Here is an 11786-nt window from a genome sequence, read left to right on the forward strand (position 1 = left end):
CTCTTATACTTGTGACAAATTTACCCTCTGTTATTTTCCGTTAAATTTTATTGTCAAATTGCTGAGTTTGATTATACGTGGCAGTTGATAAGTGTATTAGTTTAGGGTTTTACCCCACAGTTTGTCATAGATTTATCAGTTTATGGTTCTTTCATGATTTTAATCCAATTTAATGGAGGGTATATTTGTCACAAGTGTACCAGTTTGGGGTTTTTAGTGGTCAAAAAATTAGTTTGAGATAAATTTATCACAAGTGTACTAGTTTGGGATTTTTTGTGGTATTAACCCTTAGTTTTAATGTTAAGGGCAGGCAAGGGGCCGTCGGCCACTAGGCGAGGGCTTGCGTCCCTCACTCAGAGTTAGAAGAGGGCCGCGACCCTTGCCTATGGCTAGCGAGGGTTCATTGGCCCTCGTCTAGTGACCTGCTGGGGTCATCGGGTCTTGGCCGATGGCTAGCGGCCCCATGCCGGCCTTAAAAATATAAACAAAAAAGACAAAAATTAATAAAAATTCAAAAATTTTCCACATCAGTGTCGACTATGTAACGTAGGACAGTCAATATCCACGTCATCAATTTCCGGCCAAAATTGGCCAGATAGATTATATTGGCAAACTATTAAAAGATTTAGGACTGAATTGACACAACATCAATAGGTTTAGGACTTTTTTGGTTATTTTCCTAGAGCAAATATTGTCAAAACAATGAGAATAACCTTGATAAATCTGTATCTTGAAAGACAACATTAACGGCACATTATTGTTCTGTTTTGGATTATCTAATTCATTTGCAGAAATTCTGAATTGATGTTAAGGGTGATCGTGGAGCGTACTCTAATTTAGATTGGTAATTTCATATAAAAATTCGTAAATAGGAAGTGTTAATAAGCTATGCATATAAAAATTGGTATGTTCAAGTCAAATTGATAGTTTCACCAAAATATATAATTAATTTCTAACAAGATACCTGGAAAAAAAGTTATCAATATTTTTTGGCACTTACTAGCACTTAATAAAATTTACTAGTATAGAATGAAAATATCCTTATTTTGACTATGTAACGATAAAATTTTGCGCTTACAAGAGCTATCCTTTCTATTGTCTTGAAAAATAAAAGAAGATAAACCATAACAAACCAAAGAGTTTGGTGCTATCTAAATAGTTCCTGTTGCTCTCAGAGGGAGACTGGACTTCCACATAGTTTGCAATTTGGAGCATAAAATCTTGTTCCTTGCAAAAGAGAGCTTGCATACTTTGTATGATACTTGGTTTTGACGTACACTGATCAGTGGATTCCGAGTGTGCTCCATGATCTTTTCCCTTTCTTTATCAAAGAGACACATCGGTAAGACAGCCGCTGATCACTGGACATTGCGGCATTGTCTTGCAGCTATTTAGCATCTCGCTGGATCGATCTGAGTTTTGATCTTGAGATGGTTGTTTGTGCGTCACACTTGGGATGAATCCAGGTTGCTCGGGCACTGGGAGGCTAACGGAATCGGCACTACTAAGCATAAGAACAACTGTATCCATAGTAGGTCGGGCTTCATTGTCATTCTGGACGCAGAGCAAGCCAATGTGAATACATCTGATCACTTCGTTTGCTGAGTTAGATCCACTCAATGTCGGATCCACAATTTGCGCCAATGCTCCGATTCTCCAGTGTTCCCAAATCTAGAAATTATGTTTGTACTGTCACCAATTTAACAAAAATTGAATGAGATTACATGATCGAATTGTACTCACATAGTCTAGAAGGCCCGCATAGTGATCTGATACATAAGAATACCGATTCTTCTTGCCAGTTATGATCTCTAGCATCAGCACACCAAAGCTAAACACGTCGGATTTTACTGAGAATTGTCCATACATGACATATTCAGGAGACATGTAGCCACTGCGAATCAATTCAAAGAGACAGAGTCGTGATTCTCGTGAATGAGCATAGTTTGCTTAAAGATCAAGATGTTAAGGCACAAGATACTCTATGCAATAGAAAACCCAATTAAAGGACGAATCTAGTAGCATAATTATTGCAAATTATCTGGTGGGTTGTCCCAAAGTAATGTGATTTTGAACTTACAAAGTTCCAACGATTCTGTTTGTTCTTCCTTGAGTTTGCTGAGTACCAAAAATCCTAGCCATACCAAAGTCTGAGATTTTTGGGTTCATATCATCATCAAGTAGAATGTTGCTAGCTTTGAGATCGCGATGGATAATTCGGAGCCGAGAATCTTCATGAAGATAAAGAAGACCGCGCGCCACCCCAACCATGATCTTGTGGCGTGCTGACCAATCCAACTGTCTGTTTTGCTGAGGGTCTGTGTTGGCCAGAATTTGTATATTTTAGAGTCAAAGAATCTCTACTTCATGTCTGAATCTAATTGACAAGTGGTCATTGTCACATGTAATTTTCTCTTGAAACCATCATCAACTTGTTTGAAGAATGTCCCAAGGCATAACTACTAAACTTTTGCTTAATGTTTGGACATATTTCTAGATCATGACTAGGATTAGAAAGAAAGATGTAAACAGAGTGGAACGGAATCATTTTCAAAGAAGATGAAGAGCGAGGCACCAACCGAAGAGCAATTGGTCGAGGCTTCCATTGGGCATGTGTTCATAGACTAGTATCGTTTCTTCTCTTTCCACGGAAAAACCTAATAGCCTCACTAGGTTTCTGTGCTGAAGCTTGGCTACCAATTCGACTTCGTTTTTGAATTCCTCCACGCCTTGTTTCGAGCTTTGAGACAACCTTTTTGCTGCAATTGTCTTCCCACAAGGAAGTATACCCTACAAAAGACAGAATATGAATGAAAATGTCTTGTTGAGACGGAAGATGAATAGAGATTAAATCCCTAAGTAGCGCTTTATGTCACATCTCTGTGTTGAAGCTTCGCACCCTGTAAACTGGTCCGAACCCGCCTTCCCCTAATTTGTTGTGATTCGAGAAGTAAGCTGTGGCGGCTTCAATCACATCAAATTGCAGGGAACGTAGTTCTGAAATTTCGCTTCCAACTGTGTAGCAATAAGCCATCAATTTTGTGAAACGAATAAACTGGGAATGGAAAGACTAGTTGAAGCATTGTAGATCTATGACGTTTCTCACGGGAAAATTGCAAACGAAGTCTTAAACATCATGTACGGAATGCAATTGAGTATTAAATATTTTAATTGGTTGCATCAATTTCTAAACCTTCTTTCAAAAGTGCAATCAAGTTATTTCTATGAATAGTACCTAGAATTAACTCTCAAAAAGTGCTTCTATGGCATCCATAAATTGCACTTTTCCACACAATTTTAGGAAATAATTGTATTTTCTGACAAAAGTTAAGGACTTAATTGGAGCAATTAAAAGGTTTAAAACTCGATTGTACTTTTTCATAAAGGTTTAAGACTTGATTAAATGAATCAAAAGGCTTTGAACCTCCTTGCGTTCCGTACATAAAGTTTAGGACTTGTGGTGCAAATTTCCGTATTTCTCACCAATCGGATCTTCTTCGACATTGTTTCTCTTGTTCCTTTCTCTTTTGAGGGTAAACCAGAGAATGATGCAAAGTAGCACGACCGCCGAAGTTGCAGAAGTGATCCCGATAACTAATCTTGATGAAGAATGACTTTTCTTTTCGACTGCAATTTGATTAGTTGAAGGCTTCATTAGTATAGTGGCAATTTCCTTTAGCATCTACCGGATATATGGTACAGGCAATTAAATATTCGACGTGCCACCGAACATGGTGGAAACAGTACAGAGAAAAGCATTATAACCAGTTTAAAAAAAAAACCGTTGTGTTCATTACCTGTGTAGAACAGGTATATCTCGAACCTGGCGAAGCAAGTAGGAAGCAAGATTCTGCCCCCAATTTTCCCGGTTTCATTTGTCAGGAGAATGGAAATCACGTTCTGCAGGCAATCCTCGCAGTCAGCCGCCGATAGATCAGGCCTGCACTGGGCAAATGTATAGAGAGTAGTGTCTCCTAATTTTTTGAAGGTAGCCTCTTTGGACGCATACTTCTTATCGGATCTTTTAGCGGCCCTAGTAATCAACTGCTTCATTGTTTTGCTCAATAGCTTCATGAACTCGGTGGGTTCTTCCATATTCTCCCTATTATACCCGCCCAGAAGAGGCGCTTCGTCCGCGGCTGAAAGGGAGTTAAGGTCCGAATACTGCAACATGCACTTGTCGAACCAGAGGACGGATTCTTTGACCATAGAACATTTTGCTTTGATACTGACACTAGCATTTCTCACGCATTCCATGCACACTTCCGTGGTGACATCTCCCCTGCATAGGAAGCTGCCATACACAGCGTCCGCGTCGCTTGGCTTCCCTGTGCTCATGTTGAAGAATCCTTTGCTCGAGTTGGTATGAGAGGGAAGGGACTCAAGGAGAAGGTTGAGGTTCCCCCCGTAGGTGCTATTCAGAGCGAAAGTGCTCGAATTCGAGCAGTGATGCTCGCTGATCGTATTGGTTGATTCAGTTCGGAGGGTGGGAAACCTAAGCATGAAGATGAGGATTGCAAAAAGCTTTGTCATATTTTTTTGTTGGGGACTTGGCTGAAAGGGGCTGTTCTTTCCCTGAAAATGTATCTTGATATATAGACAAGAATCGGAAAGATCAGGATTTAAAGGGAAAAAAAAAGAATGGGAAATGATTAGTCAACCCTTTATATTATAAGGTGTCAAGATTAATGATCTCCGATTTCTAAATTCTTTGGTTATTCTATACTCCAGGTTTTCCATTCGAGTTAGATAACTTCGACTGTCGTTGTCATGTACAGCAATGTAGGATGATTCCTGGGAACACCAACACAAAAATTGGACGGTGGGATTATCATTATTGTTATGCAAAGTGCATTGACTAAAATCACCAAAACAAAAAGTGGGGACAAGCGTACAAAAAATCATAAATTTTGTCAAGGAAGTGCAGTCGAACTCTAAAATTATCATGGAAGTGCAATCAAATCTTCAAACTTTTAGATAATACAATCAAGTCTTAAAATTTTTAGATAATACAATTAAGTCATAAAATTTATCAATTTAATACAATAAAGTCCCTCCGAAAACTCTATCTGATTTGACTTTTATTATTATTTAATCTCTCCTACGTGATTATTAATGTTAACTCAAGTGTGCACGAATGTCCAAAACGCCTTCGTTTTCCCCCAAATGTTATTTTTTCCCTCAAACCTTTGTTAAACCTTAAACCTTAATGAAGTGAGATTAAAATAAAAAAATGATAAAAAATAAGAAATAAAAAGTGAAAAAGGCTCAACTAGTGCTCTAGGGGGGCAACGGCAATTAACTGGCAAGGCCCGGCAACTGGCAAGGGCCTACGAGCCCCACCCAAATCAAGGCGAGGGCTTGCAGGCTCTCCCCATGTCATCCAGTGACGGCGATGGTGGTGCCACCACCATGTGATGCAAATATCCACAAATTTTTTTGTGTCACCAAAAATTCTAAATTTGCCTACTGTGAAACAATACCCTCAACTTTTTTTGTGCGATGAAAAAACCCAAACTTATACATGTGAAACATAGATACCCTCTATTAAAGTTCTATCCAAGGTATATTTGTCACACTAATATAAGTTCGGCGGTTTTATGACATAAAAAAAGTTTGGGATATTTATGTCACAGTGGGCATAGTTTAGGGTTTTTTGTGGTATTAACTCTACTATAAATAGAGAGTTTTGGGGATTAATCTAGAAACCTAGGAAAATGGATCATGTTTTTGCCAAAAACACATATCTAAATAATATGATTTACATAAGCATATGTAGTACTATTACATAGTGTGGGAATGATCGAAGTGAGTGCTGTTGATGTTTTCAGTTGGAGGCTCTATGAGTCTATAGTACCATTACTTTAACATATATCGAATGTATATACAGGCAAATGATACATCTCATATATAATAGCAAAGATACACGCGTGTTGCACGTGAATGTAAGTTGCATTAATTTCGAGTCAAAGTGAGGAATTGCATGGTTTTCTAAGTTTTAAGGTGTGTCCTTCATCTTCAGCAAGAAAAGGAACTTATATATGTGAGAAATTTATTCTGCATCGTTGTAGCTGCTTAATTATTACTAACCATAATGACTAAACTCGTTGAGCTCTTTTAACTCAAAAATAATATTAGCCAATATCAATTTTATAAGTTAATTTTTTCCATAAAAAACTATGTCTTTTTTACCATTCCATCTTATATGCTTACATGAATCTTCGTTCATGCCCAAAAAAGGGAAAATTGTCCAAAAAGTTCTAAATTTATTGCGTTTTTGTCAATTCAGTTCTAAACATTTTAATTATGCTAATTGAGTCATATACATTTTTCATGTTTTGCCAATTGAATCCATTAGGCCAATTTTGGTCAGAAATCATTGACGTGGACGCCGACGTCCTACGTGGTACGTCCGGCGCTGACGTAGATAATTTTTAACAATGCTTTAATATTTTATATTTTTCGTTTCTTTTTTCTTTTCTTTTCTTTTCTTTCTTTTTCTTTCTCTTTTTTTTTGGGGTTAAGGCTAGCAAGGGTCCGCCAACCACCAGCCACTGGGCGAGGGCCTGCAAGCCATCATTGGCTGTGGGCGAGGTCCGCTAAGCCCTAGCGAGGGCTCACGGCCCTTGCTAATAGCTGGGCGACAGCCGCGAGCCCTCGCCGGCTGCCAGCGAGGGTAGCGAACCCTGGCCCACTAGCCGACAGGGTTAGCTGGGCCTTGGTCGGTGGCCGGTAGCCCCATACTGGCCTTAATCATAAAAAAAAGATTAAAAAAATTAAGGAAGGAAAAAGAAAATAAAAGAAAAAAGAAAATATAAATATAAAAAATTCAAAAATATTAAAATATTATTTAAAATTGTCAATATTAGCGACGGCCGTGCCACGTAGGATGATCGACACCATCCACATTCGCGATTGCAGGTCAAAATTGGCCGGATGAACTCAAGTTACAGACAATTGACCATGGTCATGACATCAAATATATTAGTAATGTTTTTGTAGCAATAGTCTTTCTTCTTTCGTAAACAATATGTTTTGCCTCAAGTTAGAGACAACTGACCATAGTGTAGGCAAGACATATATGGAGAGATTTTTCTTCGATAGTGAACGTTGAATTTTTCATTGTGTCAAATTCAATGTTCAAAGTCAGCTTAAATTACATCAGGAATACCTCAAAAAGATTTCCACACTTAGAGTATTATATAGTATGGTGAAGTATATATTCAGAGATTAGTCCTGCAGGTTGTCGGGGCTTCACTGATAGATTAGTCCTATAGAAAAGGAGGTGTCTGATATAATGCGACAGAATTCCCTTTATTTAATTATTGCCGTGTTGGTCGACTCACTTTAACTCCGACGAAAAGATAAGAAGGTAGATTACGTGGATCTTCTTAGATTGGCTCTAAACTGTGGGCGGAATTGGTAGCTGGAGTTCTAGAAGGTTGTCCTTTGCTGCAAGGCTATAGCCGATAAGTTATGTCCTTCACAATACCTTTCCTTTTCTGTGCGGAGTTCTCTATACATGCCTAAGAAGTTGTGAAGAAGATTTAGAGCTGCCGTAATTCCTTCTTGCGGTCTGGATATGATGGCAAAGCCACTGGTGTGGGTTAATTTGGAATAAGGCTGTTGCTATGAAACTTGTAAAAGAATAAGTGGTGCTCCAGTGGAGGATAAGATTAGAGAAGCTCATTTGAAATGGTTTAGAGAATAAGTTCAGGTGCTCTAGTTAGATGATGTGATCAAGAAATGGAGGCTTGGGGCCAAGTGGTTTGGATGAATAATTTCGTATATACGTTGAATAAATATCTTATCTAACAAGTGACCATAAGGATTTGTTCCAAAGTATGCTCCATGGAGTGCTGTTCTATGTAGGAATAACTTAAGATTGGCGGTGGAATCTGGATTATCTTTGTTCGAATATAATGCGTTCGGGAGTTTCGACCACGGTGGGCTCAAAACGATTTATATATAATTGATGAATTAATGGGATAAGGCTTAATTATTGATTGTTGTGCTATATTAGAAGACACAGGCATAACATCCATACTCGCGTGAATATATGATGCATTGTTTCTATATCATATGCATAATCTTAAGCTATGGGATAATGCTTGGGAAGGGTTTTTTCAGTTCTGTTAACGTGTTAAATCCTTAAATATGTCCTAAATCCTTAAATTAACAATGAAAAATATTGGTCACTCAACTCTTTACTAATCGTATCCGATCAAAAAAAAAAAAACTCTTTACTAATCGTCACAGGACTAATTGCATGAACAAGTTCGATCTTATATGTGAAACAAAATATGTGGGTTGGGAGACATCATACACAACATCAGGCATCATCATTGCTCTGGCCAAGACATGATAGCCCAAAAAAATAGTAATAAAAAGATAAAAAAATAAAAAATAAAAACCCTGGGGAGGAGTGTTCTGATTCAAATTGCTAAAGTTCTGTATCGCTTTAACAAGGGATTAAAATAAGCTTCATATACACGCACGCTTACATCACGTAAATGGCTTGAACTTTTAGATTGTGAATTATCCAAATGCCAGAGCATTGTAAGAGATAGGAACTGGAGCTATAAGTATCCGACGTGGTTTAAGCAAAGGTTACTTTTCCTTCATAAACTAAAGGGCCCGGGAAAGGCGAGCAACACTACAGCCTCTTTTAGTCGGTTCTATACCCGCTATGATAATTTCAATTTAAGCTATAGTCATGCGCCCCACCCTTGATCTAAAACTCCAAGATTGGTGTTCCGTCACCCAACTCTCACCTGGGCGCGTGCTAGCGGTCTGAAAATATTTCCGCATGTCATAACTAAGCCATGTAACCGAGCCGTTTGAAGATGTGCTCACAAAGTGAATCAAACTCGTGACCTTATAAAAATGCGTCCCCTTTACCGCTAAGCAAACCACTTCAATGGTTAAGAACGAGTTGGTTAATGCAGGTTTTGTACTTATATGTAGTTTAACATAGTATATGATAACTGAGTGGACAATCCCATAGAGTTGCTGGAGTAGTTAGGTGCAATTTCAGCCATACAGTTGGTGCGAGTTCCAACCCTCTGAGACAATGATTTGATCTTCACTTGAGTGGTGGGGAGGAGTCCACCTTATGCTCACCGGAGAAGATTACGCGTCACGGATTCCCCTTATGGTTATTAAAAAGAAAAGATAAGTTAGTCAACAAGTAGCAAGATAAAATAATAAGAATGGAAGATTAAAAAAATGAAAAAGAGAGAGAGATCCAAATGGAGATGATGAACGAGAATGACCTGGAGGAGGTAAGTCCATGAAATTCAGAAAAGGAGTTTGTTGTAGGCTATAACTAGTGAAGGTTCGACCATATTTTCTTTTATAAATGATTGAGGACACTTCATATCAAATTTGTCAATTCAAGCAACAGTTTTAAAGACACTTTTGACGGGTCCACGACCAAGGACCGGCGCTTCGGCGCACCATTCCAAAGTATGCCCTGAACAAGCCACGAAAGAACGTACAGAAAAAGCTTAGGAGAAATTATAGAACTCATTATGAGACCGAACTCAATTTTACTCTCTGTACTATGTTTCCGACACACTTCGTCTCCCAAAATTTAATAGATTTACAAACGTTGCTTTACGTGTGTGGACACACCAGAATAAGTCTTTGAGGACTTAGGACTGACTAGTAACAAAGTATTTAACCACCTTCTTGATTAAGGAACTCTATTAGATATGGAAAAATGCGTCTCTTTGGTGGTAGGATCTGCCACGATTCTTTGATTCGTGGGAAGAAGAAAAGACCAACATTTTCACCACCGACATTGGAAAACATCCCTACCTTTAATTGAGAAAGGATAATATAACATGACATAATATAATATAATATAATATAATATAACAGAAAAAATATTGCCTATAAGCTACAAGAATATACTCGTGCAAATTCCGGTATCGCCTTTTCACCACAGTCATTTCAACCATTCCTGCCCCTTTTAATCGAGAAGAGGATAATATTATGGGACCGAATAGAGGAAGTTGGAGGATAATGCATAGTGACTTGTATGAGCTTTAAGGTGAGATAGTGACAACATTCGCTGTGGATATGTTGGAAGCATCTGTTCGAGAGTTTGATTTGTGGCACATGCATTTGGGGCATGTCAGCAAGAGAAACCTAAAGGTCCTAAGTGAAAGGAATTGGCTATGTGATTATATTGCTGATGAACTGAATGTATGCACGTGCTATAACTTAGATAAATGATGAAAAGTATAGTTCAATATGACTATCAAAGAAACTATGAGAAGTATAGACTTAATACACTTGGATATTCGCAGGTTGTTGCAATTTCCTTCTAGGAAGAGTGCTAGATTTATGCTAACAGTTGTTGATGACTACTCGAAGAAGACATGGGTGTTTATACTAGGGTACAAGTTTGATACTGTTATTAGAATTAGGTAGTTAAGAGCTTTGATTGAAAATGAGACTGATAAAACGATCAAGCATGTATAGACGGATAATAGCTTGGAGTTTTGCTTGAAGCTCTTAAACGAATTCTACACGAAAAAAGGCATATTGAGACATCGCACTAGTGCTAGTGAACCACAATAGGTTGCAGAGTTGATGAGCAGAACATTACTAGAGATAGCCCATAAAATTCTATCGAATGCTGGTACGGTTAGAAGGTTCATAGCTGATGTACTTAGTACGGTGAGTTACCTGGTGAATAGGTCCCCATTGACTACAATTGGATATCGGACTCTTGAAGAAATGTGGTCATGTAACATTGTTGATTATACTATTTTTAGAATATTTGATTGCTAGTGTTATGGTCGAGTGAGTGATGGTAAGGTCGATGCGAGAACAAGAAAGTACATGTTCCTAGGATATGCACAAGGTGAGCGAGGCTATAAGTTGTGGTACCCGGAATTAAATTCACCCGTTGTCAGCAAAAAAGTTACTTTGAACGAGTCTTAGGAGTGCTTGTGATAGTGTTTATACAAATCTGGATGGTGTTCAACTCAAGGTGGAGTTACAACCAGAAACTTCTGAGATAACAAATGCTAGCGCAATAATCGACACAAATGGTGCTTGTAGCGAGCTGGAGCCTGTAAAGTCAACAGTTGCAAGATGCATATTCGATTTCCTAACATATATGGTGGCAACAATGGTTTTTCTTTATCTGTAGTGAAAGAGGTTATGTCGGAAAATCCTTATGAAGCAGTTAAAAGTACATGTAGAGTTGATGTTCTCATAAGGTTCACAGTCATGGAGAAACTCAAGCGTAGGTTGGACTCAAAAGATATCCATGGCGGTTGAGCCTATTGGAGCTGTGGGAGAGTAGAAGTGAAATTCATATTTTAGCCAAGGTGGAAATTATTAGAATATGTTCCGAGTTTGACCCCGAAGCAAAAATATGAATTTCAGAAATAAATAAATAAAAAGGAGAAAAAGGAAATATGTAGGAAATTTACTTTCCTTTTGTGCTCCTGATTGTCGGCCACGCAAATATGAAAGGAAAGCAAATCGGCCACGGAAAGAAATTAAAAAAAAAAAAGGAAAGTCAACGTGGACTTGAGTTTGACCAAATTGCCTTATTTCCCTTTCAGATTGACTTGGCCATGTGAGCGTCTTTTTCTTGGGCATACATATATATAATATTGTATCGTGGGATTTTAAGGCACACCGTTGTGGATGAAAGGTAGCGTGGCCTTCGTGCCGTCTATGTCCATAGAAAGAGAGAAAAGTCTTGAAGCGCCGTTCTCAATGATTAATTGATGTGGGTTTCTCTTTGTGATTTTCTGGGT

General features: G+C 38.3%; 2 protein-coding genes across 2 annotated transcripts; both read right to left on the minus strand.

Moving 5' to 3' along the window:
• Nucleotides 1–1326: 1326 nt before the first annotated feature.
• LOC130135199 (cysteine-rich receptor-like protein kinase 10) lies at nt 1327–2271 on the minus strand. The gene is made up of 3 exons (XM_056303750.1): nt 2081–2271; nt 1744–1894; nt 1327–1554 (listed from the first exon to the last, which is right to left on the minus strand). Exons 1-3 carry the CDS (start codon nt 2269–2271, stop codon nt 1327–1329), a joined length of 570 nt encoding a protein of 189 aa, XP_056159725.1.
• Nucleotides 2272–2550: 279 nt separating this feature from the next.
• On the minus strand, nt 2551–4533 carry LOC130134652 (cysteine-rich receptor-like protein kinase 25). Its single transcript, XM_056303728.1, has 4 exons — nt 3798–4533; nt 3484–3627; nt 2900–3015; nt 2551–2790 (listed from the first exon to the last, which is right to left on the minus strand). Exons 1-4 carry the CDS (start codon nt 4531–4533, stop codon nt 2551–2553), a joined length of 1236 nt encoding a protein of 411 aa, XP_056159703.1.
• Between the last annotated feature and the right edge of the window lie 7253 nt (nt 4534–11786).

Source organism: Syzygium oleosum, unplaced genomic scaffold, assembly GCF_021117445.2.
Source record: "Syzygium oleosum isolate NSW1041296 unplaced genomic scaffold, Sole_v2.1 Sole_v2.29, whole genome shotgun sequence".
NCBI classification, from domain to species: domain Eukaryota; kingdom Viridiplantae; phylum Streptophyta; class Magnoliopsida; order Myrtales; family Myrtaceae; genus Syzygium; species Syzygium oleosum.